Source organism: Colletotrichum gloeosporioides (assembly GCF_011800055.1).
Source record: "Colletotrichum gloeosporioides strain Lc1 chromosome Unknown consensus_63, whole genome shotgun sequence".
Classification (NCBI taxonomy): Eukaryota; Fungi; Ascomycota; class Sordariomycetes; order Glomerellales; family Glomerellaceae; genus Colletotrichum; species Colletotrichum gloeosporioides.
In genome coordinates, this window is record NW_025544708.1 from 67,861 (window position 1) to 95,841 (window position 27,981).

Sequence of the window (27,981 nt, forward strand, 5' to 3'; positions counted from 1 at the left end):
AAGTACTTTTGACGATGTCCATGTAACAACACTACCTATCAGGCCGGGAGTCCGGGCTTGTAATGTACACATCAAAGACGCAGTGCCATACATCGGGCGCGTACGTCTTGACTAATTCCACATGCTCAACCGCCGCTGTTCGTCCGTCTTCTGGGTCCGCCGCCGTGAAGCTGTCGTAGAGGCGCTGGATCTCGGCGCGGCGGCCTTCAATGTCGTTTACGCCGACGTTCTCGTGGAGATGGGCCCAGCAGCGGCATTCCTCCTTAGGCAGCATGTCCCAGGCGGCTTGCCAGATGGGTTCGCTAGTGGGGAGCAAGCCGCCGTTGATGTGGAGGATGTTGTCAAGTGTAGAGACCCATTTCTCTGACGAGCGCATCTCCTGAATCCTGCGGGCGGCTTGCTGATTGTCCTGGAGAAAGACGACAATCTGTTCGTCCCCTGCCAAGAGCTGTTGGGCGGGCAGTTGTAGCTCGGCGCCTTGTATCACTTTAACAGTCCAGCCGTTGGCTATCGCGCCGCGGCGCAGAGCTTCGACGCTCCATGGGTTGAGCTCCCAGCAGAGGACCTTCATGCCGAGCTTCGCGTACGAGAAAGTGAAGTACCCGATGCCTGCGTATAGATCAACCGCCCAGAAGTTGTGAGCGGGCTTTGACAAAGTGCGCTGGGGCTGTTCCTTGACGTTCCTGTGGAAATCGAGCAGGCGGGCTTTCTCTTTGATGTTGCCGCGGCTGAACATTGTATACCGAGGAGCCCATGTCTGGTATATACCGTTCTGTTTGGTAGACACCCAGAAGGCTGCGTCAAAGTCCTCTGGCGAAGGATTTGGTGTCTGGACAGAGGGACCAAAGTCTCCGTGGAGGATCTTCAGTCCGCTTGGAGATCTGAGTATGTTTTCGCCGTCATCTTCAGACGCGCCTTCCGAATTGTCTTTCTGCGGAGGGATGCCTTCATTTACGGCAAGATGGGTTACGTTGCCAACCCCTGTGATGGAAATCTCGTGGAGGACTGACTCCCAGAGCTCACGAAGTTTCTCATTGCTGATATCTGGGTGACTCAATATTGAGGGCCAGGACCCCTTGCTGAAGCTGCCGCTCGGAAGAAGGACCATTGGGTTGTAAGTGGTGTAACGCTTTGGAGTTTGCTCATTCAGAAGAGTTTGGAGGTCATCTTGGCTGCTCCATTGTTGTGCTTCGGATGGCAGGGAATTGAGCCATGTTCTTGCTGCTGCGATGATTGGGTTTTCTGGCTTTGGTTTCTTGCCTCGCGGCTTATGCGCTTGTGGTGGTTTGGTGGACGCCATTCCTCTCTGTTGGCGTTGTCAATTGCGGAGTCACTCTTCAAAGTTATCTGAATTTGACAACAGCAAAGCTGTGTAGAAATAAGAAGATGTGATATGTTGTCGACAATCTCACCAACTTCCATGGATGTGGGCGAGTGTATTTTCAGACGACAATTAATACAGGGGGGTTCAACGACCTGGACCCCTGTTTAGCACCCTGAGGTCCGCTAACCTCGAGTGGGGCGCCATCAAACCGATGTCGACGGGACGCTCATGGCATTCTGCAACTTCGCCATCTTTTGCCTTCTTCCCACACCGAAATAGACCGGCAGAATCGACGATGGACACGTTACCCGCTCACCTGAACTTCCTGAACGATGCCGCCCATCTTCTCCGGGCGTCGGCCCCCGAAACGTCGGCCCATCTCATGAGCCACCACAACGAGCTCATGTTCCTCAACGACGTCGAGCAGAACGACGTCCGCCGACAACACATCTGCGGCGCATGTGGTCACATCATGATCCCCGGGCAAGGAACCTCTCTCAAGATGGAAACCGAGAGGGCTCTGAGGAAGAAGCGGCGCGCGGTCAAGGCGAAAGACTTCAAGGTTAGGGATGAGCCTACGCGGTCAGGGATGCGCAAGCTTTTCGCCTGCGGGAACTGCAACACCACCACCAAGATCTCATTGCCTCCCGCGCCACCGGTTGTGAGACGTCGAGTAAAGTCTGAGAAGCCCCCTTCCAAGGGTCAGCATGTTGCGGCAGCCGAGGCGGCAAAGCCTGCATCGGCCAACTCGAGCAGCAAGAAGCGCGCAAAGAACCGAAAGGCCGGGCTGCAAGCTCTGCTCAGCCAAGCCAAGACTTCGTCCTCCAGCGGCAGGAGTCTGAGTCTTGCCGACTTTGCGCGATGAAGAAAACTTCATTAGTCGCGTAAAAGACAACTAAACTACAGCATACGACTTTTCAGACCAGGTCATTCGACCAGCACTCGGGTTGCGTCGCGGCACGCGCCCATATGACAAACCAGCCTGTAGCCAGCGGTGGCGGGCTATCCTCGGGAATATTCTCGAAGCTCTCTCAAGGCAAAAGGACCCGCACAATGACACACAGCGTGCAGGGTTGCAGCGGCATTGCCCCTCCAAAAATTTCAAGACCCCGCCATCGTCCATCCCACCGAGTCACTTTGCGCCCGACATCAAAAAGTTGCCCTCCCAGCGATAAAAAAAGCAAAAGGCACCCCGCGCAGTGCAAGACATCAACACGGAACACAAAGATAGAGGACTTGCGCTTATTTTCTATCACCCAAATCGGTCACCATGGCTGCCCCCGAGTCCAAGATGACGCCGCCGGATTTCTTCCAGGCCATCGGCGACAAGGTCGCTGGCGACGATGACCAGAAGGTCGTCGAGGAGATTGAGTCTCTCTGCATGAACTGCGGAAAGAATGTATGTCTTCCCTCGCTGCCCACCTCCGGATAGTGTAACAAGGAAACTAACTCGCTCCCAGGGCAACACCAGACTCCTTCTCACTTCGATCCCCTACTTCCGCGAAATCATTCTCATGTCTTTCTCCTGCGAAGAGTGCGGCTTCGCCAACAGCGAGGTCCAGCCCGCCGGCTCCATCCAGCCCAAGGGTACATACTACGAGCTCCGTTTGACGGCCATGGAGGACTTTGCCCGCCAGGTCGTCAAGTCCGACACTGCCACCGTCAAGTTCATCGAGCTCGACCTCGAGGTCCCCGCCGGCAAGGGCCAGCTTACAAATGTCGAGGGTCTTCTCTCCACAATCATCAACGACCTTGAGTTCGGCCAGGAGGCCCGCAAGGAGCAGATGCCCGAGGTTTACCCCAAGATCGCTGAGATCATCGCAAAGGGCCGCGCCATGCTCGACGGCTCGTCCTTCCCCTTCCGTGTCACCGTCGACGACCCCGCCGGCAACTCCTTCATCACCCCCGATCTCAAGGACGGTGTCGGCAAGTGGGAGAAGCACGAGTACCTCCGCACCCCCGAGCAGAATGAGGCTCTCGGCATCTCCGCCGCCCAGGCTGAGGCCGCCGCCGCCGCTGCCAACCCTGGCCTTACCGCCGAGGGCGACATCATCCCCAACGAGGTCTACAGCTTCCCCGCCACCTGCCCGGGCTGCATGCACCCCTGCACCACCCACATGAAGATGGTAGACATCCCCCACTTCAAGCAGGTCGTCCTCATGTCCACCGTTTGCGACGACTGCGGCTACCGCTCCAACGACGTCAAGACGGGCGGCGAGATCCCCGACAAGGGCGAGAAGATCGTCATCTCCATCTCCAACGGCGCCGTCGACCTCGCCCGCGACATTCTCAAGTCCGAGACCTGCGCCCTCGAGTGCCCGGAGCTCAACCTTTCCGTCAACCCCGGCACCCTCGGCGGCCGTTTCACCACCATCGAGGGCCTCCTCACCCAGGTCCGCGACGACCTGCGCAGCCAAATCTTCGAGGCCAACGGCAACTCTGGTTCCAGCGGAGGCGACTCCCTCATTCCCGAGGAGAAGGCCAAGTGGGAGGAGTTCTTCGGCGGTCTCGACGCCGCCATCAACGGCGAGCGCCCCTTCACCATCATCCTCACCGACCCCCTCGCCAGCAGCTTCGTCCAGCCGCTCGTCGACCCCCCCGCCCCGGACCCGCAGATCAAGCGCGAGTACTACAACCGCACGGACGAGGAGGAGGAGGAGCTCGGCCTGAAGGACATGAAGGTCGAGGGCTACGAGGAGGACGCCGCCGCCGATGCTGCTGCTGCTGCTGCTGCTGCTGCTTCCGCGGAGAAGACGGAAGAAGAGAAAAAAGGTGCTGAGTTTGACAAGATCCTCGATGCCAGCATGGGCAGGTGACGCAAAAAAAACGCTGAATCTTTGAATTCTGACTTTATGACTTTTTCTTCATTTAGGAGCCAAGAGGGAGCTTCAGGACGCGTTTGGATTCCAGGGCGGTGACGATGGCGGCGAGCATGGGATTAAAAAGTCACGTACATGATGATGATACCTACGCATAGACAGGCGGGCAAGGGTTTACTACGTAAAGAATTGATTTGAGGTTGTTATGATCATTCAACAGACGGCCACTTCGCTGCTCATTGTGTCGTGAGATGCTGGAAATTGCCCGAGTTGCCGCGAGTCACGTTGGTTATGAGCTTGGACACCGCAGAGTTCCACGACTCAGTCAGTCGCTACGCAACGAGGTTTATCTTGACATCACCTCTTTACTGCGTATTCCCCTACTGAGAACGCTGGGTGGCTTAGAAACTTGCTCACCAGCTTCATGTCACCTCCTTTCACACTCACAGACAGCAGCACAACACAACAATTCCATGCGAATTCCATATTTATTGCAAGTGCAAACTAGCGAACGCTGACCGCTGACCGGGTTCCGCTATTTCCCCTCCTTCCCCGTGGCCTCCATGTGTCCATCCAGACTGAAAAAGTCGCGACACTTTTGGTCTCCCATAGGTTCCCTTGCCCCCTTTCCCTAGAGGTATCCATTCTGAAGTAAAAGCAACGTGATGTGAATCCATTATTGGTGTCGGGGGGCTCGCCTCCGGACAGGAAGAAACTGCGCTGATCAGGGCAGAGAGAGAGAGAAGATTGCGACAACTGAAAGAGAAAGAAAGAAGAACAACCACATCCGCTGGTATAATCGCCCCTCTTCTCCTCCGGGCGATCGTCGCTAGTATTTCGCGCGAATGACAACGATAGGAAAAGAAAGAATACTTTTGTCGCGCCGAGAATGATACCTGGCGACTGATACACACACAAAAAAGACGTCTGAGTGCTATTAGGGTAAAGAAAAGTTGAGAGGGGTATAGTAGGAAAGAACCGCGGTCGCCCGAGCCTCGCTTCTTCTGTCGCGAAGGCAATCAAACACACATAGAAAATCCCCAGTGCCATATTCCGATAGTCCGAGATGAGGTCCGTCAACAGGCCCATCGAGTGCCGCCGAAATGGGAAGGAAAAAAAAAGGTTGTATGGTACAATCCGAACTGCTTAGAAGAAGCTAGGCTTCGTAAGCACGCGGTATTCGACGTAGTCTTCGCCGTCGATGCTGATGATGGTGCCCTGCGACACGAGCTTGCCGACAAACGGCCCGTTCTGCTTGCGTTCATACTTGATTCCAGCGTAGAACTTGGTCTCTTCGCCTTGAACCCTGCTGCGGTGCTCCTCCTGGCTGGCCCAAACCTTGTTGAGACGCTGCATCTCGTCGCGTTCGTGGAAAAGACTGCTCATGCGCTGACCATTGCCATTGGGCACAGGCATCTTGGGCATGCCCTGGGGCGGGATGTGCGGGGGCGCGAGGACGGGCTGGGGCACCGCAGCCTGTTGAGCTACGGCAGCGGCCATGGCGGCATCGCGATCGGCATTGAATCGCTCGGTGCGCATCTGGGCAGCCTCAATTCGGGCAATCTCGCGACGAGCGCTAGCATCGATCTTATTTTGTTGAGCGACCGGTGTGCGGGACGATTGTCGAATCTCGAGGTCGGGGAGGGAATGGCGAACGCCTCCTGGTCCAGTCCTACGGCTCTGGCGCAGTTCCTGGGGCACTTCGGGCTTCGTGTCTAGTGACTCAACATCCTCCTCGGGCTGGGGAACGATCTGGGCGGGAATGACCTGCTGCATACCGGGCTTGTATCCTTGAGCGACGCGAGCCTGAGCCTCCAAGACCGCCTGCGTTTCGTTCCTGGCACGATCATCCGGTGCCTCACCCTGATCGATTTGCCATTGGCGAACACGGCAGTACTCCTTGACCTCGGCGCGGGACAAATTCTTCAGATGGGGCTCCAGCTCGACCTCCTCCCAGTGAATCCACAGAGCACCTGCACCCACGGGAAAGTTTCCGTCAACGAATCGCTTATCGCGGGTCTCGCGGGCGACCTTGACGCGGAACATGTCGTTCTGGCCGAGGATACCGTAAACCGCGTGACGGTTAATCGGGTCTGCCTCACTGGACCCCTTCCAGAAGCCAACTATGATCCTGGTAGGTCTGGTACCCATCAAAGGGTCGAACTGGGGTGTCGGAATAATCTCACGCGTCGGTTGGGGCTGGACGGGTCCTCCGCTAATCGTGCCGATACCACTGCCAGTGCGACGACGTTTCGAATCCGGACGGGACGAGCTGACTGCGTGATCGGGAATTTCCGCCCCGTAAGCGATAGCAGGTGCAAGCTGGCCCTCCGGAGGTGGGTTCTCCTCAACTCGGCGAACGGCCTCCTTCGCGGCCGCCTTCTCTGCTACATCCCGTGCCTCCTCGGTCTCGTCGAACGCGTCTGTGCGAAGCTTGACGTACTCCTTGACTTGATGATGATCCAAACCTACAAGGTGGTCGGCGAACACGACGCGTTCAAAGGTAACCCAGCTACCGCCAGGACCGGGAGGAAGGGGGTATTCGAGGTTGGAAACGGGAGAGCCGAATCTGGTGTTTTGCTGAATGCGAGTGCGGAGACGATCGCGAACATCGATGAAGCCAATAACTGCATGCTTTCCCTTAGGGTCGGGGACGGGGGAATCTCGCCAGTAACCGAGAATGACGCCCTTCACGCCACCGAGTCCATGTCTCCGGGGCTTCGCTGCTCTGGGGGTGCCTTCCTTCTCGGAGATGAGGCTGCTCTCCATCTTATCTTCGGCCAGATCATTGAAGACAGACGCACGCTTGCGCTTGGGGTAGTGCGACACAACAGGCTCGTCCTCGACGTCAGCCATGTTTTCGTCCTCAGGTTCTGACACGACGCGAAGTGGCGACGACTTGGGGGCGCCGTTACGGTTGCCGACAACAATCTCGTCTTCCAAAGCGCGTTCGTTGCTTCCCGACACCGGGCTCATGTTTTCCGGAGGGGGCGTAAGGTCATCATCGTTGGCAGTGTCGTCATCATCCAACATCGGAGGCTTAACGCCATTGGTACTAGGCCTGTCCGTTGTTAGTATGAGCCAAAAGCATGAAGAAAATATATTGGGCGGGCTGAAATATGCTGAAACTCAAATCTTGTAGACGCACTGGCGACACAAAGACTTTCAGAGTCAAGGGATATGGAGACTAAGATGATCTGTGGCCTGATGACGACACCAAATGCCGCTCAACTCTGCAGGCGCCAAGAGTTGTGGTTGTTGACGAGGCCGTACTGGCATGTGATTCAGCCAGAATAGCACCCAAGAGGTCCCATATTGAGTGATATGAGCCAGCCAACCCACAACTGAGTTGCGAGCACGATGCTTGATGACTGACCTGGATGGCCCTGATGGCTCCCCTGGCGGACTCTCGTGGGTCTCATTCTTGACAACCGGGTTTAGGTTGGCTGAACCCTTGTCCCAGGATTGGCGCAGCATCATTGCACCAGGGTGTATGGCTTGAAGGAACAGACACAACAAAGGACAATATATTGATACAGGGAGCCCAACAAAGGGGAAACAATGGGCATTGAGTTTTTAACAGACTCAAAGCTTGAGAAGGTGTTTGGGTGGCGGGCTGACGACAGCTTGGGTTAAGGTAGTTGATTGATTGGAGGGGTTGTTGAATTAAGGGAGGGGTCGTGCTGGGTAGAGACGAGAGAGAGAGGCTGACGTTTGGCAGGATTTTTTTAGGCAGCCTAAGGTAGCGTAGTGGCCTGGACTAAAAGTGGCCAAGGGGGGAAGGAGCGACTCTCGAGGGTGAAGTTGCCGCATAGCCATGCCACTAAGCAAGGAGGGCAAAGAAGAGTGAGAGGCCAGATGAGGTTGCCAATGCAACTCGGTGGTTCCCCAAGTCAAAGGACAAGCAAGGGCAGGTGAGCTGAACCAGTGTATGACTTCACCACTGGTCCAAGCGTGGCGGTCGGCCTCCTTCAGCACAAGGGGGATGGAGAGAGGGAGTAACGCAACTTGAGAGAGGCAACTTGCCAACTGACGAAGCAAGGCAAGGAAGGACAGAGAATCAAAAAGAGCAACTCACTCAGTTGTAGGAGTCTCGGCAACAGGAGTCTGCTGTTGCGGCTCTGAGGGGGCCACGGAGGGCTGCTTCGTCTCGACCTCGGTCGTCTCCATTGCAGTGCTGCTGGGCGCTGCTGGAGGCAGGCTGCGGTCGGGCGATGGAGGAGTGAGTTCCGCCAGAGTTTCTGAGGGGCGGCGCTCGTGCGGCCGCGATCAATTGCGATAAAGTCGTAGTTGGCTCTTGCAGAGCGATGAAAAGTCCGTCGTCAGCCCGTCTGCTGCGATGGAAGACGCGGTTGTGGTGGTGAAGGTTGGTCGGTTGAGGCGTTGTTGAGCCGTGGACTGTGTGTAGGAGGCAAGGTGTGGGTGTGGGTGAGTGAGTGAATGCGTGCGTGTGTGTGGTGTGTGGTGTGGTTTGGTTTGGTTTGGTTTGGTTTAGGGATTGGTATGATGTGGTGTGGGTTTGTGTAAAAAGGGCAAAAAGGCTACCTTTAGGGGGGAATGGTCGGTAGTCGTAGTCTGTTGGTGAATGACGGTTCGATTGGTCTTGCCTGGTCGGGGGGACGCGGTTCGTGTTTGAGGCCAAGATTGAATGTGACCGGGGGAAGTGGATACTTTGGGCTGGCGTTATTGTGTAATGGAGGATGTAAGAGGGCAAGGTAAGGCGAAGGGCGCGCTTCTGAGAGTGAGGTGTGTGGTGGAGGAAGAAGAAGAGGGAGAGTGAAAGAGAGAGAGATGGGTTCAGGTTTGCCGTTGACCGTATTACGTCCCGGTTCCTGATTGAGAAAGCACCTCAGAGCAGCCAATGCCAAGCAAAGGCCAGTCCAGTCCAGTCAGTCAGTTCACCCAGTTCAGGGCGAGAGGCGATGCGATGCGATGCGCTGCGCTGGGCACCGAGTCCCAGTTTTTTTTTTTTTTTGTTGCAGTAAGGTAAAGTCTCCAGTCGCTGACACTCTAGTGACTGCTGCCACCCAGTCAAGGAATGGCGTCGAGACGAGACAGAGACTTGTCCGTCGACCTGCAGCAGGTGAGATGGACTTGGTCCAGTATTCGCGTGTAACAATGTCGCAAGGTACCGACGCCGTATGTCGCAAAGCACGGACGCTGCTGACAATGGCGCGGCCTTAAGAGATAAACAAGCCCTCCGGCGCGCGGTAAACGAAATGAGGCCGTCTTCAGCGGAGCTAACTGCCGTCGCTGTTCCGCCGAACTGCCCAGTTGGCGATGGAGTCGAAAATGTCACGGAAGAGTTGGCGGAGTCAGAGAGTCCGTCCTGAGCTGAGCATGCGCAGGTTTGGTTGGTGTAAGAGGGAAAGTGTGAGTGCAGGAGGCCGGGTGGTGGACGGCGCACATGTAGACTGGCTTTCACGTCTGTCTTGTGCTGTTCGTGTGCAAACCCCAGCCAAGGGATACAGTAGTCTGGGCGGTAAGGTAGAGAAAAAAGCATAAGGCAGATAGATCCCGATTTGGGTTCAGTCCATCCAGTGTTGGGTAAGGGCAAGGCAAGCAGAGCAGCCCACGGGTTGACAGACGAATGTTTGTTACCTTGCTTGGAGGGAAGGAAACAAAATTGGGGGCCCGTGTTCACAACAGAGATGTGAAAGGGACTGGACGGGATGGGATGGGGGAAAGTCTAGTGAATGTGAGCAATAAACCTAACTGCCTCTGCACCTGCCCGGGAATGCGAAGGAATGGGGAAAGCCCGCGAGTTCACACAGCACGGCATCAATCAACCGTCATTCAATTCGAGGAATTTTCTCATCACCACCAGGTCTAGTCTGTGTGGGCGCCCACTTCTGTCATAGAGAGGATAAGGTGAGGCAAGCAAGGCAAGGTACAGACAATCGTCCCAGGGTGAGAGACAGGTTTTAGTTCCCCCCAAGGGAGACGAGGCCAACCAGAGTTGCCATTCAACGCGATGCATTTCGGCCCTGGTTCCAGTTTAGTGACTCTAGCACGCTAAAGGTACAAGAGTACTTACCTCCATAGTACGGATGATACCAAGGCCCGGGGGTACTTGTGCTCTCACTCACCCACCAGCATGTACCGCCCAAGCTCCCTCCCCAAGTTCTATCATGTGCATGGGTGCCACGACGGATGAGGTAGTCATTCCCACTCGTTGCCATTTCTTCTCATTTTCACTACGGCGTAAAGGCCCTGCTTATGGCCCCAGACCCAGCCAGCTGGATCGGATTGACAAGCCAGGTGCAGGCCACGTCTCCTTGCTCTGATGCTCTGATGAGCTGCATGCCCAGATCTGCTGCATAGGTCATATGACTGACTCCCCAAGACTCATTTTCTCTGACATCGCCATCGACATAGACACCTCAGGCACACGTCTCCTGTCAACCTTCTCTGTCCTTCTCTTTATCTCTGTCAAGTTGATCAACTGCACATGCACCCTGTACCACCTCGTGTAAAACCCAATCAATCCCAGTTCGAGTTGCGACCTAGCGTCCTCTACCGCCTCTCGTTTGGTTTGGTTTGGTTTGGTATCGTTCTCAGGCGGGGGTGCTCGCTGGCCAGGGGGTACAGACAGACAGATAAACGCCCTGGTGTAATCGGCTGTTTGGCAATTGGATGGCGAGATAAAGTGCCAGTGCCATATCCTGCCTGCCAGACCAAAGGTACCTCGAGTATTTACGTTGTGTAAGGCAAGGCCAGGCCCTTCTTTAATAAAACTAGGAGGTACAACTTTCCCAGGTACATCCAATGCTTTGATTACATTGGATACTGCGTATATTCTTACAGAGGACGCTTCACTTCGCACTTTGGGTTCAGTTGGCTTGTCCGCATTCAGTCTGTCTATGAGCAATGTCCCAACTCAAATTCATTGCCGTTGTTGCTCTTGCGAAGAAAAAAAGGTTGGGCACTGCCGGCCTCAACCCGAAGCCTACTTTGCACTACGGATACAGTCTCCATGCCCCTCTCCGATTCCTACCCTGCTTCCGAGAGTATCGTATCTAGCGCTATCACCCTCATATGCTCGCTCATCTCAGTGCTTGTTGTATCGGTATCTCTGACATGTACATGCGTACCTGACTAAAAAAGTACATTATTTGATATTATTACTGCAACAGCCTGGGCTAGCACAACCTAAGACAACCCGGGCGCCAGCCAACAAACGCATTTCTTGTCATGTCGGCCCACCCCTGCCCGTTTTTGCCCTCTGTTTCTCACTTCTCTCTCACCTGCTGTTTCTTGGCTGGACGTGAGGATCCGAACGGGGCAATCGCAATCAGTTCCTTACAACACGCAACAGGGCCCTCTTGAGCCGACGGCAACTTTGCCCGGTTCAACGAAGCAATTGACGCAACTCCAACCGCCGCGCTCCCAACAGCCGTGCCACACACACTCTCCAAAACAAAAACCTCACAACAACTGGATCAGCTGGTTCTGACTGCTTCTATTCTTCACCATCATCGTTTCGCATCCGTTTTCGGGTTACGCCAATCTCGGCTTGAGCGCCCTACCAGAGAAAGGAAAAAACGCATCAGCTCCCATTTCCGTCCATTTGCCCCCCGTGGTCCCCTCCTCCTCCACCCCCTTCCTTATCACCCACCGATCGTGTCTGATGCCATGTAAGAAAAAAATTCGGCCATCGCCAAATCCAGGATCAGTGGGATGGGACTTTGGGAATTGCGATGACGAGTCCAACCTGGATCTCCGACCCAGGCCCCATGTCCCACGTTGTAACTAATAATATTATTACTTTACCGGTGGATCTCCGGGTTCAGACGCTGCATCAGCGCATCTGCAATCGCATCATCGCCGGGGGTCCCGTTTTGTTCTTTTACCCTCGGTCGAAAGAGAGATAGGAAGAAAAGGACACAGAAGAAACTGCACCCACCCCAGCTTCAAACTCACCGTAGCATTGCTAATAAGCATGTCATGCCAACCCTCTCTTTCTCGCCGAGCATGGTGAGTCGCTCGGCGCAACTCCCGTTCGTTGCTTGCTTCTCCCGCCGCCGCGCCCAACCTCCAACGCATCCAAAACAAACGGGAAAGGGGGGCGGGATCCCGCGCATCCTCTGTAGGCGGTTATTTCTTCATAAAAAAGCATCGTTGGCAAACGGGCGGATCTGCAATCCCTCAACTCGAAACGCAGCCAGCGACCACATCAAGAAACTCCCGAAACTAGGAAGCATGATGGTTGGTCACCGATTGAACACCTAACGGTCTGCATTATTCCCCCTTCATACTCGGCCAGGCAGCGTTGTTTCCACGGCCCGGTTACTGTCTTGGGATTCAAGTCAGCAACTGAGGCCGAAAATATATGCCGGAGGCCCCAAAACTCCACCTTCCCTCCGCCAAGACCACTTGTTCCATCCTGTTTCTGTCCCTGTAAATTAGGCCTGTGCCAGGTGATTGACTGTGTCCCGCCGGCCTCTGCCGCCCCGCGCTTTCCGTGCAACGCCGCAGAGGCCGGGAAGGCCCAAGTTTGACTCCAAAGTCTATGGGGGTTGCAGAGCGGCCTTTCAGGCCGCCATAGAAGCAACTCTATCCATAGCGGTTTGTTTTAGCGCATTAGAGGGCTTTACTGTGGCGAAACTCGAGTGCGAAGGGCGCTTTCCTGTTGTTCCTGACACTGCCAGCCTGGTATTACAGCGAGCGCAGTAGCCGCCCTGCGCAGCCCCCGCCGGCCCACATCCGCACCCGCCCAACGACGCACTCACTACTGACACCGCCGGCAGGGGCTCCCTTGATGGGCACCTTAATCAAGGCCGGAAAGCAAGGCAGCATGCCAGAGTGGTTAATGGGTAAGACTTGAATTAGTAATCAGTTCCTATCTTATGACTTCGGTCGCGCAGGTTCGAACCCTGCTGCTGTCGCATCACATTTTTTTGCTGCTAAGAACAATTGTATTTGCACCCTGGTGCAACACGACTCGCTCCAACCAACCTTTGTGCCTTGAATGGCATTGCGACAAGTGCTTGCATGCTTGTAGACATGCTCACAACTCTTTTTTCCCAACTTGGAAGAAGATAAAGAAGTCTCATTCTGGTTGTGAGGCTAGTGTGTGATAATAGACCCGGGGAGCACAACGCTGCTAGTGGCGTGTCCCAACAACCATTCACGTTGGAGATGAGACAACAGTTCTTCGGTGATAATGATGCGACGCCACATCATACAACCAGCTGAGCCATCTCGGACTCCTATGAAGCGGTGTGTGTTGGAAGCCTGTATTCGATCATATGCGGACGCCGCTGATATGCCGTCGCACTGAGGCGGCGCAGCGACAAGGGATAGGCGACCGTACCCGACCCCAGCCAGGCTCTTCGATTCATCCATCTCACTGACTTAATTGCAGCCGCACAGCACAGTACCTTTTCGGGTTGACTTGTATTGGTCCAGAGTTGCAGGCGCAAGAAACCTCCAACGCAAGTACTGAGTACCCGGGCGGCAGAGAGCTCGTTCCCAACTTCCAACAGCAAGGGAAACTCAAAAATCAATCAAAACAAGCCCAGTCCCGTCTTGTCCACTGAGGAATTGCTGCACCAGAGAACCAACACACTCGCGCACCCTTGTCGCCGCCGATGTGAATCGTCACCTGAGGAGGGACTTTGGTGGTCTGGTCTCCACGACTTCCGGTCCCCTTTTCCATGGCATGGAAGCTGATTAGATGCAACTCGATAGCAGCTCATCAGCAACTCGACATGGCCTGCGTCACCCTCATTGAACGTGTCATCCCATGTCGAACGTCGAAAGGCGACTCGGACCACGGAGCATTCATTGTATGGTCCAAGGGCATAGAGCTGATAGATGCCCGCATCCCCTCACCTGAAATCCAATCTCTCTCGCCAGTCATCAATCAACTTTTTTGACTAACCTGAACCCGGAAACTCGCGCCCAGAAACTCGCACCCTGGATTGGCTGCCAACCTAAACCAAAAAGGATACGATTGCGTGCCCTCGCGCACCCCTGCAGCCCAATTATTTCTCCCAAATATTTTTTTTTCCCTCATCCTGCTTGCTCCTGCCAACTCCTCCCTTCGATCGCGCCTCATTTTCTTTTCGATCAACTTTTTTTTTCCCATGTGACTGCGAACAGAAGTCCCCCCTCCCCACCCCGTCATGCAACCCTGATTGCTTTGAGAGGCTCTCGGCATGGGCTGTGACTGATTTGCTGTGCAGTGAACTAGCCCAGCCGTTCAATTCAATTATCCGCGTAATGTTCTCGTTTGTATGAGTGGCTTCAAAGTAAGATTGTATGCCGTCGAAACTTACGTATGCTTCCTTCCTGATTTGCGTCTCATCGCATCTGACACCCACCGCCCACCCATCCAACCCAACCACCCCCTGCAACTCGATGCGTTTTGACAGGCAGCACGCATTCACTCCTACGGCACTTGCGACCCCTTCAGGCAAGTGGCAAGCAGGGCCGGCGGGATAGTTGGGTTAGCTTAGCTACAGAACACACAAGATATAATTCTGTTCAGAATTCTGCTTGGTTTAGATTGTGAAGACGGTTTGGCCAAGACTTGCTGCGCGCCGCGGCAGAAGGCAGGTGAAACTTGTGATTTATGCCAAAATCACGCGATTTACGTGAGGAACTTTTTCTGCTCGTCCAACACAACCCGATGCAACCAACCAAACCGGACACAACCTTGAGCGCGTTGAAGATCTTCGCTGCAGAATGTGTTTGTTGTGCCACTGTATTATGTAGGTAATATGTAGACTGTGTAACGCAGGTCGACAATAATAGCCTTGATTTAGCGTAACGAGATATTTGACGAATGATTCTGCGCTGCGGCCGGCTCAGATCGTTTCCTGCCTGGGCAGTTGTCCCACGTGTGCAAACAGATCGACCTGAGAAAAATACAGACCGTTGAGAAGAGGCCAGCTTGCAGAGTTGAATCACGATGGCGTGCTTGATTTCGCCAATGACTCATTCTGCTTTGAGACAACATGGCAGTTGATGATTTGTGGTTCGGAGGGTTATCAAATTGTTCGGACCCATGCGAATGATGAACTCTGTTGACAAGGACTATGTCGAGACTTTGAGGATGTTTCCACGATGCTGAAGTCAGTAAGAAAAGTGCCCTTGAAGCATTGCAGATGATGAAGGAGGTTGAAGTTCTCGTGTCATAAGGTATCGTCATCTATCGTAGCTGAAGCCCTTCTCTTTAAACTCAAAGCCGCGAGGCTGTCTAGACATAGCGCATAGTTCTACCATGCCATGATGTTGGGTATCTATTCCAGGCCGTCTGATGATCCATGCAGCCACTCCGTCTTTTCTCCCGCTCGTCAACGGCGCGTCATAGGCCCGGAGCGAGGCTCTTTCACCGACCCCGGCCCCGGCCCCGTCCACGTCCCCGGCCTCCGCGGCCGCCTCTCCCGCCCTTTCCACCTCGGAACGCACCCTTGTCGAAGCGCTCATACAGCTGCTCCTCCCCAAACGCCGCCTGTCCGAATCGCATAAAGTTGACCAGTCCGCGGTCGACCACGGCGATCAAGACGTTGCGGTGGCCGTGCCTCAGGCGCTGGTACATCCTTCCCGGGCCAGCCATCGCGACAGGGTCGGGGGGTTCGTACGGCGAGGCGCCCAGCAGCGCGGAAACCTCTTCGAAAGAGGGCACGGCGGTGTCCCGTGCGTCCGCGACGGCGATGCGGATATCGGGCAGCGGCAGGTCCGTCACGCGGATGTTGGGGTGCTTTGACGGCTTCCAGACGTGCCAGCACACCTTGAAAGGATCCTCTGGCTCTTTCGTTTCCGACGGGGCCGTGGGTTTGTATCGCGACAAGAGCTCAAGCTGCTTGTAGATGTGGGTGTACTGGCGGTAGACGCCTGGTCGAACGAGAGGCCCGTACGGTGCGGGTTTAGCCGGGGCGCGGTCCAGCAGTGAGACGAGCCATTGCCAGAGAGACTGTTTCGGTTGCTCCGGTTGAGTTTGTTGGGACATGGGATCTCGTGGCGCACGTTGGACATGATATCCTAACCGCTTTAGGTGTGAGTACACCTGGTATTTCGGCAATGAGATCTTGCCCCTCTCGCCGTCCAGGCCGATGAAGAGTGAGTATGCGGCCTGGAGACTCAGAGGCAAGCCAACGTCGAACTCATCCTCGGATTCCGCCTCCTTTTCAGCATCCTTCTCTTGCTCCTCAGCCAGCTTCACCTCTGGCGGTGGCAGAATGTCCTTCAGCTCGCGGAACGGCCACCAGAGCTCCAAGCTACCCCTCTCAACCAAAAACAGCGCCTCCTCAGGCAGGAGCCACAATTTTCCCACCGCTGGCCTCGGTGCCTTGAGTCCTCTGATCACGCGTCCCGTGCTCTTCGCCTGGGGTCCCTTCAGCTCCTCGACAACGACTACTCTCTCCTCGGCATAAAGCGGTCTCGTCTCGGCCAAAAACTCCTTCAGGTACTCGGGCTTCGCAAGCCCAGAGGTATCGCCCCGCTCCACGATGCCTTCCAGCGCCTCCGGCCAGTAGTCCGGGAAGTACCAGCCCTTGCTCCACGCATCGCGGTGCACCCGGGTGTAGCTCAGGACCTCCTCGATGACCTGCCGGCTCGCCTCGAGCTGGTTCTCTTGTGCCTTGGTACCGTGTGACTCGAAGTCTTTCTGGCCCTTGCGGATGGCCTGAGTCGCGACGCCCTTCTTGTTGAACATGGACGCGAAAAGGCGCATGTCGAAAACGCCCTCGTCCTCCGCTTCGTCGCCGGCGCCGGTCTCGTTGTTCGGCTGGGCGACGGGCGCCGCGGTCGGGTTGTCGTCGTCGTCAAGCGGCATTTTCGCGGTGGTGATGTCGAATTGCTATTTTTGGTTGCCTCGAACTCGCCGTCGCCTGGCTCAGGGCATGGACTCTGTGATTGACCTTCCCTCCGTCTCCGTAACGGGTCGTGGGGTGCGAATGTTCTTTGCGCTGGGGTGTGAGTCTTCGCCGATGAACCCCTCCAGGTCGGAAAATTTTGGGCCAGGCGCGGTTCAGGGAGCTTGGGCCAATGGAAATAAATTAGCGGGTAAGAAGCCGGAAGACCGTTGTTAATTGAGCCCGCCGCCAACTCGTGTCCGGCATGTTATTTTGCATGATGAAGGTGACTGGTCTGCAAAGCTGTCATTTCTCTTCAGTTGATTCGGTCCTCGACTGCTCTATTTTAGAGTTTCATTGATCAACCTGCGTTGTGGAATGCTTCCCTGGCTATAGAGGGATTCGGGAAGCTCGTGTGATTCGGGAAGTGTGTTTCGGAGCACATCAAGATCACATTCTCAGTGCATCACACTCAGCTTAAACAGAATGACTGGAGATGATTGGGAGTAAAGGCCGTGACCTGATGGCTGGTATTCAAAACGATACGCTATACATGACGGTGGTCACTAGCTGAGCTCCTAAAATGAATAGAGAATATCGGCAAAAAAAGATTGCATTGATGGAGACGAGATTCGAACTCGCGAGGTTTCCCACTGCGGGCTTGAGGTATCAGATGATAACCTACTGTAGACTTTGTTAGTAATAGAGTCGAACTCGAACATCTGAGGAGATACGTACAACACAGCGCCTTAACCACTCGGCCACTCCACCGGAGGTGTTTGTTGACTTTCGAGCTCGATTTGAATGTCAAGAAGGTTCGGGCAAGTGCGGGGGTTTGCGGGCAGGTCATCCGACCGCTGCGGGACGCTAGGCCGAGTGGGGAACGCTCCAAGGGGCCGCTTCTATTCGCAGCGTCCAACCGCAACCCTTGTGTCTTCGACCTATCATCCACAGCTGCGCCCTGTATGAGCGACACACGTAAGACTTACTAACAAGAGTGCGGCTTGCGCGATTCTAGCAGTGCTTTGCCCGGTGTAGATTATTTTTTCTTTCCTCGACAGTGTCCACCAAAGGGGTTCAGCATCTCCCCTTCTCAGTAGTGGAACGACTCTTCGGTGCGAGTGCTCGGCCCACTAACATGCCATGAGATGTGAGACAAGCATTCGGACAACAATGGTTACAAGCTCAGGAAAACAACATTAGTGGGTTGTAGATACATTCCACGCTTACACAGAGATGCAGAAGCGTTCTCATCTACCTTTTGTGATACCACCTTATCATGAATCTGGCAGGTTGATGGATACGACGGTCATGCCCCATCGTCAAGCGGGGCCGCGGCTTCTTAAGCTCAGTGAGCACAGGAACTTTTCATTGCCTTCCTAGGCCTGGATTAGTGGTTTAATGTGCGGTTAGCGGAGACGAGGCCTGGTGTTCGATTCACACATCTCCAAGCGTGTCTGCTTCGGCAGGCACGCGACTTTTTTCACCTTTTTGTAGCACATACGAGCAACCATTTCACTTTTCTCGGCTTTGGGAAATTGCTGAAATATCAAAAATATGAATCTTGTCTGCAGGACTCAATACTCGTCCTCTTCGTCTTCATCGCCACCGCCATCGCTGAAGACGGCTCGACCACCCAGCTTCCTGTTACCAGATTTGGCCTGTGCGTGACATTCCAACTCGAAGTTGGATTCGCGTGGATTGAAGAATCTGCGATGAATGATATCAAATCAATTTGCATCTTGAACTTTAGGTGGCTGTCAAGAGGTCGTTTCCTACGTAGTTGGCGTTGACGAAGCTATTGCACTGACAACACCAGGCTCATTCAATTCCAACATGGTGACCTTGCTGCCGTTATAGTTCAAGCGAACTTGCATCTCCAATTATGGCACGTTGAAATGGTGTGTTGAAGAGCACGGGGTTTTGCAAAGCTGGAGAAGTGACTTTTTCTTGTGTAACCCCAAGCTTGTGACGGAATTGAAAGGGTTTGATGAAAGCACTGCAACCCGTGTGGGCACTTTTGGCTAAGGGGCCGGGTTAGTATATCATAATCATACTGTTCGGACATGGTCCCTGTCTTCCTGCACAGTCTCTGTCATTGTTATCGTCGTCTTCATCGTTGTACCTGTCTTCATCCTCACCCTAGTCATTCTGATCATCTCTGTTCGCCCGGGCAGAGGAACTGTTTTGCATCTGGAACTGTACGGCAGAGGGAAGGGACAATGAAGACAAGGCATTCCGTCGATCCGGAGATCAATACAAGTTGGTCACGGTCAAATTTACTCGCAAGCTTATTTCTCATATGGAATGATGCAAAATAGGTATCCACGGATATCAATAATGTCTCAAGAACTGAATACAGGCCCTCCATATGTAACAATCCTCCGAACAACCAAAGCTCTCCTAGCCGCACACTTCATCATTCATATCTCTCACCCCTTTTAGATATTTTCACAGTCACTACTTAAGCGGAAGTAACAGCGGGAGCGGCGGTAGACGAGAAGCCGGGAGGAGGTCCTCCAGGTCCGCCAGGTCCGCCGGGGCCGCCGCCGCCACCGCTCTGGTCGACACCACCGCCCTCGTAGTAGTGCGCAGCAGCGCTGACCTGGTCGTTGTAGTCCGCAGTGCTATCGATGCCGATGGTGATCCACATGAGGAGACCGTCCTGGAGGTCGTCGCCGAGCTTGACGTACTTGAGGAAGGGGTCGAACTCGGCGGTGGCCTCGCCGGCGGCGATGCCGTCCTGGAGGTTGGTGGTGAGGGTCTGGCGGTTGCTGGCGTAGGGCTCGAGGAGCTCGACCTCGGAGATGATGCTCTGGTCGAAGAAGATCTGGCCAATGTTGCGCGCGGTGCCGCCCTCGAAGGTGCTGTTGGGCAGGATCTCGGCGCCGTCGGTGGACATGATGTGGATGTGCGTGGCGCGGCCGGTGTAGTGGCCCGGGAAGATGGTGTCGAACTCGACGACGCCGTCGGAGTCGGTCTGCTGGACACCGCGGCCGTGGGTGGTGTTGAGGCCGCCCTGGCCCTGGGCGGAGACGCCGGAGTAGACGCCTGTGGCGTTGCAGTGCCAGGCGTCGATGAGCTGCTCGGGGACGGCGCCGCAGCCGTTGATGTCGATGAACTGGATGTCCAGGTGGACGGGGACGCCGCCCTGGCCGTCGGTGATGTCGGTGCGGATGAGCTCACCCTCGACGTAGTACGGGCCAATGGTGGTCTCGGGGACGAGGGTGCAGGTGGCGTTGGATCCGAAGATCTCGTCCAAGGGGGTGTCGAGGGTGTAGCCGGCGTCCGAGGCGTGGTCGATGGCGGCCCACTTCTCGAGGTCGGCCTGGGCTCGCTTCATCATCTTCTGGCCGTGGAGGCCGCGTTCAGCACGGAGGCGCTCGGCGGTGGCGGCGCGGCGGTCGAGGGCGCGCTGCTTGAGAGCCAGGGCGGCGGGGGAGTTGGAGCAGGCATCGAGGGCACGCTTTCCGACGGCGGTCACCTTGGAACGGAGGGCGAGCTCGGCAGCGATGTCCTCTGCGGTGTGAGTACCATGGGCAGCGACGTTGCCCAGGAGGGGGGAGATGGCCAAGGCCGCGGCGAGAGCGGTGCGAAGAGCCATTGTAAGTCGGTAGAACACACGGAGGAGCAGGCGATGAGGGCTGTAGTGAAAGACTGAAGGAGGTGAAGAGCCTGATGAGAGAGACTCGATTGAAGAGGAGATTCCTGCCTCTTCTTATAACACCGTCCTTCTTGGCATCTTCATGAACCATGATCTGCTTCTCTACGGTGCCTACCGAGCACTCTCGACCAGCTCCTTGCCATCTCCTTGATATTTTCGTCTTGGCAATACCATGCTATGCCGTGATCAATGGCCGCCCATCAGGAAACACACATCTTGCAAAAGCAACGACATTCCGCAACGAGTAGAGAAGCAACCCCCGTCCCCACACTCCCGCAGCGGCGTCTCCAAGACATCGTCGTCACCTTCCCTCATCGATGTTTCGCCGGCGGCCAGGGACGTCGAGGAGAGGATGAGTTGGTGGTTTAGCCGCGGAACGTAGCGCCCCTCGGAGGCTAGCAGGGACCAGCTTCCGCCACCCCGCAGGACCGGGGTGAATCTTGTTCGGAGGGGGGGATCGCCTAGGATCATCTAATGTCCAATGACAGCGGACGTAATTCCAATTGCGTTGCGTTGGTCAAATCTATGCGGCACCGTACGTGGTAGTGTAAAGGCATAGTTACAAGAAGGCGTACGGGAACGCGGTGGGGACGCGGAAGGAGAGTGGGTCCCGGGGAGGATCTGGCGCATCGGGATGTGGGCGGGTGTGGTTACGCGGCTCGGCCGAGACCCAGGAGCAAACAACACCTGCGGCGGGAACTGCTCAACGAAGAGGAAGGAGGAAACCATCAAACAGCGGTTTGATGGGAACCACATTACGTGGACTGGGTCGCGCTTCACACTGCCAAGAGCCCTTCTAGCCACAACCAGCCAAAGACGGGTTGACGTGCTGGCAGATCCAATTTGCTACGGTTTCATCTGTCGAGGGGTTTTTGATTAGTACAGGCGTTGAGAGGAGGCTATTCTGGCGGCGGAAGCACGGTAGTTACGCTTGTGGAGCCGTCGATTGCCTCCCGTTGGCGGCGCAGGGCCAGATATGCTTGAATATTCTAGCCCCCGGCGATCCTTGAAATGTGGACTGGCGCATGTGAGGCCGGATAGGTGACGCGTCCTGAGCGAATGAGGCAGCAAGTGAATGTAATAGACGTTGCTGAATGGAGAAGGCGGACTGCAGGCCCGGAGAAATAGATTGTATGGTTATTATCTTACCCGCTAGATAGGCCTCGGAGTAGTAGTTCAAGGATGGAAAGTGGTAATGGCGTCCGTACAAGTTCAAGCTTGTTGGTGATCTCTCATGATGGTCCCGGTTATCGAGGGGTAGTGCAACCGCTTGCCCCTTTCTCTGCGCCACTGACGTGCTTCACCGACCTCTAAGAAACCAGGAGCTCCTTTTCATATGTCAAACCGAGGAACGAATGGTCCGTACTCGCATCACCAAAGACCCTCCCAATATCAGCGGGACCCGGCGGCCCCAGATCCCGAGGCTGTCGTCTGTTCATCTCATCCCACCGGACTCATAAACAGGCTCATGCAGGCACAAATCCTTCGAACTTGCGCTCCGACGTTATGATGTATTCAACAGGTGCCTGTTTCCCACATAAGTACACATACCAAGCATCATAAACGACATATCAACACGTCCGCTCGTTTTCTCATGCGAGCTTGCCAACAATGTACGGATGTCCCGCGCTGAGGCCGCCATCAACAGCCCATTCTTGGCCATTGACATAGCTGCTCTCATCGCTACCTAGGAAAAGTGCCACGCGCGCAATCTCGTCGGCGTGTCCGCCGCGCCTCATGGGGTTGATCTGGCCGATTCTGCCCGTGGTACCGCGGGCGCGGGCCGCGCTGTACACGGGGGCCGTCATGCCAGTCTCGATGAGACCTGGGCAGATGGCGTTCACGCGCACGTTTGTGCCGGCGAGCTGGTAGGCAGTGGTCTTTGCGACAGAGATGACGGCGGCTTTGGCTGCGGAGTAGGGCGTCGAACCAGCGTTGGATCGAATGCCGGCAACGGAAGCGGTGAGGATGATGCTACCGCAAGGGGCCGGCTTCTCTGTGGATGTCTTTTGCATGGCGGGCGCACCGTGCTTGGCGGCGAGGAAGACGCTGCAGCGACGAGTCAGCATATTGGGACCGTAGAAGCGCCGCAATGTTCGCTTGTTACCTCAGGGTATTGGTGCGCAGGTTTTGCATAAAGTCCTCCTCGGTGATTTCTGTAAAGATGTTATGGGGTCCGGCGATGCCGGCGTTGGCGAAGAAGATGTCTAGCCTTCCATATGTTGACATCGCATGGCTAACAACCTCCTTAACGGCGCTTTCGTTCGCGGCATCGAACTGGCGCGTGTGGATCTCGACCTTGGGGAAGAGGCTGTTTAGCTCGCGCTTGTGAGACTCGAGGTTGCTGTCGGCAAAGTCGCAGATGTAGATGGCTCGGGCACCGTTCTCGGCAAACTGGTGGGCCGCGGCGCGACCGATACCAAGGAGGGAGTTTGCGCCTGCTCAATTGTCAGTCTCTGGGGCACGATAACGGTTCCACTATTTGATGTCATGGATTCAACTAACCTGTGATAATGACGACCTTGCCCGGTACACGAGGTGCGGCAGATGGGCCGGCGACCTTCGTGATGGGGGCGGGGCCGTCGAGCTGCTTGCCCACAGCCTGGAGTCTTTGCTGCGCCTTGTCCGCCATAATGGTGATGATGGTAATGATTTGTCAATTGAATTCAGAGCAAATGGTTTACATGACTCCAAGAAGAGACGAAGATGGATCAAATCGCTGGGCCCGCAATGCTATGAAGTAAGAAGTCGGAGCTGGAGGAAATTGAGGGGACCGGAGGCCGAGGAAGCTGTAGCTCCTTGGTAGGGGGAATTTGGACCGAGGCTCGCCGGGGCCGAAGCTCACTGCGCTAGGCGATGGGACGCCATTGGCGGGGTTACCCCAGACTGTTAGGGGCGACCAGGTCGGGTATGCTCCCCGGACGGGCCGTCGGTCGCTTTTGTGGTGGAGGCATCTCAGACACTCATGTCCACCACTATCACCTCGATCAAATTCCTACAACTAGGACCGTTGCCCTTGAGAATTTGATGATCTCAACTCTGAACCGACAAACTATCAAGAACGTTGTAACTTACGAAATCGAAGAGTACAATTGCTCGGCGCTACCGGATGTTCAATATTGCTTCGGCCGAGATTCTCCATGTGGCTCATATCAAGGGCATAGGGGCCGTTGAAAATGGAGTTCGAGTAATTCTCACATGGGTGAAACATAGAGCTCATTTTGGAGGATTCAACTATCACGGAAAATTGCAAATCTCATGGCCGATTTTACTTGGACTACAGCGGTGGCCTCTCGTGGCTTCCAAGGAGTCCAGGGGTTCCAGGGGTTCCAGGGGTTCCTGGCGACCTCCTCATGTGCGCTAAGAGCTCGTCGTCCTCGCTCTACCGCGAAACCCGAAGCATTGGGTCCCGAGTTAAGAAAGAGACGCAAAGCTTTACACTCTGATCTCGCTTTTGATCATAAGCTGCAAGCGCACTGTCTTGGTCTCTTGAATTATAAGATACGAGAAGTAGCGGGAAATGAGCAGGTTGGAACGTGAGGACACGTCAGGTATCCAGCAAATGGAGAAGGCAATAGATGGTCGTTAAAGGCTGGGTCGGCGAAATCCTTCCAGAAAGCCGCTAATCCTCTCTACGGAAAGTCTGCTTCCACACAAGTACCGAGGGAGGCTTCTTCACACCTCTTTACACAAGTCATAGGATTGATCTTCGGGTTGAGACATTGGAATGCGCAAGTTATTGCAGCATCCATAGCACAACTCACTGGGCATGCCCCATTACACAATGCGGCTTTCTCTTCTGTTTCGGCACAGAAATCTAGCCATTCGCTCTTGATTGAGTTTAGACACGGCCTTAAGGAGGTTTGGCTAACCTGGTTTCTGAGGACGGGCTGACATACTCGAAGTGCCTTCGTTTGAGCTATCTCCAATATCTCTTCACATCCGCCACATTCGTTCTGAGAAGCAACTTTCTTAAGTGCTCTTGCTGCCCAAATCTCGCAGGCTCGACCTGGCCTTTGAGCGTCATGACCACATTAGTAGAAGAGTCTCGCAGGGACACTTATTTACTCTTATTGATTACTCCCAGAGTCTTTCCCATGTGGCTTATTGGGCTTGTGGCTCTCGCGCTTGTTTCTTTTCTTCGTCCTCCGAGCCTCTGCCTCAAATTGCTTTCTCTCCTCGATCCGATACACAAGGTATTTCCTACCCGATTGATCGATGACGCACGATATGAAGGCTTTACGAAATGCAATTTCCCTTGCACAAGCTTTCGGATGGTCCTTGAGGCTATAGGCCAATGCTTCCATCGAGTCTTGCGAATTCGACAGGAGGGGCGTAATCTCGTATACATCGGCGATCTTCTCATGTCGCACGAGTCGACCAAGGCGAAATTGCCCCCCTAGAACCGCTCCAACATAACTTTCATACGGTAGAACTACCTTTGAGATACATGTGGTTTCAGACACAGGTTCAAGTCTTATAATGATCGAACGGAAAGTCGCCTCTGAGTTGTGTGATGGGTTTTCGCGTTCTGGAGAATCACTCGTACCGCGAGAGTCTTGGCTAATAGCAAAATTAGCATTTGAAACAAAGTCAAGACAATATTCACGGTGTTTAAAAAACTTACACTAGCAATGCAAGTTGTTTGCAACCATTTTTGCGCTGGTTTCGTTGCGATGGTGGACTGAGCCGTATGGACCGTCGGAAACCTTGCCGCGCCATGAGACAGGTGACAGGAGCGGCCGTATCGGTTACGACCCAGTCGCATGACGGATGCAACATTTTTGTCTGGTTGCCTATCTCTCGGAAGGTCTTAGATGTGTGTTTGATGACTTGGCAGGTTCTCCATTCTTTGCCTCGTCCCCTGCCGTTCTTCCAAGCTTCAATACTTCGCTTGCCGTAGTGAAGAAAGTCCTCATCAAACAAAGGTTTCGATTGATCGCTTGAGTCAACATCAACTCTTTCAAATACTTCTGGGGTTTATTCTGGGCTAGGATTATGCCTTTCGTTTAAGCGGAAAAGAGCTTGGTCCTTAGCTCTAGAGCGGCGCTGTAACTTTGGTGTTTTCTCGAAGTTTTCGGCAACTCCTAGAAGTCTATATGGGTCAGACGGTGGCAGCGGAGGTGTTCTCTGGTGTTGCTTGGATCGAGGCGCATGATCGAGTGCACTAAAAGGATCAAGAGCTGCAAGAAATGTAACAGAGTAGAACGTGTCAATGGATACAGAGCCGCTTTTCTAGGGTTAACCGTGAAAACTTACATTCCCTCAAGTACTGTCTGTCGCTATCTAAGAACATCAATATTGCGAATATTTTACGTGATTTAGAGGCGTCAGGGTATCTTTCTGTGGTCTGTCTGCGGAATGCTTCCTGCAAAGGAAAACTTGACACCCATTCTGTGTGCTTGAAGAAGTGCTTTTTGAAGTCATGGTCGATAGGACGCGGACGTTCAGCTAAACTTCGAGAAAACATGATGCAGGCAATTCAAACGAAATCGTGACTAGAAGTCGGAAAATAGAAGTGGTTATAAGCCGATTCCACTCAAATATAAGACGTTATCGACAGTTTGGTCGACGAGGTGCGGCGGCCTTCAAAAACTTAAGGGCGAAGTTGAAAGCAACCCCATCTTTGTGGGAAGACATATATCCAGGTTTGAAGGAAGGTATTATGCAGCCAATCTGACGTAGAGCTACCGGAGCACCTATCAAGTGTCTCCAGCGACGTGTGGCCATACAGCAGTTGGATGGCTGTGCTAACACCTCTCATGGATATTGTGATTGGTCCGGCCTCATTTCATATGCATGTCAGACTCGAAATGGAAGATGCCCACATACACGCCAAGCCTGCAGTGAACTAATGCAGTCGTGGACAGCTAAGAGATCAATTCCTCACTCGATTCTGAGGCCAGGCTAAGGTACATAAGGACCTCTGGCAATCCCGTCACTTTCAAGCACTCAACAAGCATCTTAGTCCCGCATCAAATCTAGACGAGGGCTGCACATCAGATCCCGCATATTATAAAGTAGGTCCCGATCCACGGTTAAGAGAGTTGCCTGATAATAACGATTGATTCCTAAGCGTATTCAACTAGTCTTCCTGTCTGTGGGTGCGCGCGGGATCTAGTCCCGCGTATCCCCCATTCAGCGGAGTCACAATGGTCATCACTTAACGCAATGTCAATACTGGCAAACCGGAGATGACGACGATGACTCTATTTTACCTACATACCTCTCCGAAGACCACGTCAACCGGAAGCAGGATGGGTCGCCAACAGACGTTGATGAGGACAGGCAGCTACCGATCGGACTTTACGTCCATGATGCATGCCTTCAAGATCCCAATTTCCCATGTCGCCGATACCCAGGCGTCTGGAAACAGCCATGCTTGAACCCAATGTGGCTCAATGATACAGTACACACAGTTTTGGTATCTAACAGCATGGAAAACGATATTCTCATCAACGCCTTACCATCCGCTCATGTTGACGGACAATTCACATCGATGGTCAAGCAAATCCGAACGGAAATACTCCAGGACGACCTAGAATACGAGACAGAATCAACGAACACCTCTTACCGTACAAAAGACTTCATCTCGCAAGCCTCATCTCCTCAGTCGACGCCCAATTCAACAGCATCGCCAGGGTCACCCACCCCCACAGAACGACAATCCCCACCGCAGCCTCCCAGTGCTACAACATCCTCAGCGCCTCAAGCGGCCACACTGATGGAAGACATCATGCCATCTGATACCATCTGTCATGTGGCCCCTTGTCGTGCGAAGAAATTCAACAGCATCGACGATCTACGCGCACACGATTGTGAGGCTCATCGATACCGTTGCGAAAAGGGATGCGAAGACGTTGGTTACCCATCCATCCGTGATCTCCGCTCCCGGCACTACGGCCCAGTCCACGGAGTCGGTTCGGCGCTGTATGTCTGCGGCCGCTGTGGGAAGTCAGATCACCGACAAGATAATCACACGCGTCATCTTGAACGAGTCAGGCCTTGTCGAGCAAAGCCTGTGGCTCGGCAATATACGTGTGGACGATGCGGCGAAAAGACCTACGAAAAGGAGAAGCATTTACAACACCTACGGCGAAGAGGCTGCAAGCCAACGCAAAAATAACGTCTCGAATTCTTTGGTTTTCTTTGTTTTGATTTCCTATTAAAGACTTGCTACTGCCAAGGCTGGACCAAAACTCTTTGTTAGGTGAAAAATCCCCAGTCATCAAGTAAAATCCTGTTGATCCGTCGCCTGCTTGTCAGCGACACATGGGTATTGATGTCTGTTTTGCCAGTGTGTGGCCAGATGCCACCCGTTCAGAGAGCGAGGTCCAGCCGAAGCAACCATGGTAGTGCTTCGTTGAAGTA

General features: G+C 54.3%; 7 protein-coding genes across 7 annotated transcripts; 2 read left to right on the plus strand and 5 right to left on the minus strand.

Annotated features, from left to right (window-relative positions):
- Window positions 1-31: 31 nt before the first annotated feature.
- On the minus strand, window positions 32-1,300 carry GCG54_00003195 (tRNA wybutosine-synthesizing protein 2; the record flags this gene model as incomplete). Its single annotated transcript, XM_045403271.1, has 1 exon — window positions 32-1,300. The coding sequence occupies one exon, from the start codon at window positions 1,298-1,300 to the stop codon at window positions 32-34; it is 1,269 nt and encodes a 422-aa protein (XP_045261552.1).
- A 319-nt stretch (window positions 1,301-1,619) lies between these two features.
- On the plus strand, window positions 1,620-2,189 carry GCG54_00003196 (uncharacterized protein; the record flags this gene model as incomplete). The annotated part of the gene is made up of 1 exon (XM_045403272.1): window positions 1,620-2,189. The coding sequence occupies one exon, from the start codon at window positions 1,620-1,622 to the stop codon at window positions 2,187-2,189; it is 570 nt and encodes a 189-aa protein (XP_045261553.1).
- A 405-nt stretch (window positions 2,190-2,594) lies between these two features.
- Window positions 2,595-4,140, plus strand: GCG54_00003197 (Zinc finger protein ZPR1; the record flags this gene model as incomplete). Its single annotated transcript, XM_045403273.1, has 2 exons — window positions 2,595-2,723; window positions 2,785-4,140. The coding sequence occupies 2 exons, from the start codon at window positions 2,595-2,597 to the stop codon at window positions 4,138-4,140; spliced, it is 1,485 nt and encodes a 494-aa protein (XP_045261554.1).
- A 1,149-nt stretch (window positions 4,141-5,289) lies between these two features.
- Window positions 5,290-7,620, minus strand: GCG54_00003198 (uncharacterized protein; the record flags this gene model as incomplete). The annotated part of the gene is made up of 2 exons (XM_045403274.1): window positions 5,290-7,271; window positions 7,503-7,620. The coding sequence occupies 2 exons, from the start codon at window positions 7,618-7,620 to the stop codon at window positions 5,290-5,292; spliced, it is 2,100 nt and encodes a 699-aa protein (XP_045261555.1).
- Window positions 7,621-15,481: 7,861 nt separating this feature from the next.
- On the minus strand, window positions 15,482-16,927 carry GCG54_00003199 (putative tRNA-splicing endonuclease subunit tsp-5; the record flags this gene model as incomplete). The annotated part of the gene is made up of 1 exon (XM_045403275.1): window positions 15,482-16,927. One exon carries the CDS (start codon window positions 16,925-16,927, stop codon window positions 15,482-15,484), a length of 1,446 nt encoding a protein of 481 aa, XP_045261556.1.
- A 2,483-nt stretch (window positions 16,928-19,410) lies between these two features.
- GCG54_00003200 (uncharacterized protein) lies at window positions 19,411-20,550 on the minus strand (the record flags this gene model as incomplete). The annotated part of the gene is made up of 1 exon (XM_045403276.1): window positions 19,411-20,550. The coding sequence occupies one exon, from the start codon at window positions 20,548-20,550 to the stop codon at window positions 19,411-19,413; it is 1,140 nt and encodes a 379-aa protein (XP_045261557.1).
- A 1,652-nt stretch (window positions 20,551-22,202) lies between these two features.
- On the minus strand, window positions 22,203-23,242 carry GCG54_00003201 (3-oxoacyl-[acyl-carrier-protein] reductase FabG; the record flags this gene model as incomplete). The annotated part of the gene is made up of 3 exons (XM_045403277.1): window positions 22,203-22,659; window positions 22,718-23,048; window positions 23,116-23,242. 3 exons carry the CDS (start codon window positions 23,240-23,242, stop codon window positions 22,203-22,205), a joined length of 915 nt encoding a protein of 304 aa, XP_045261558.1.
- Between the last annotated feature and the right edge of the window lie 4,739 nt (window positions 23,243-27,981).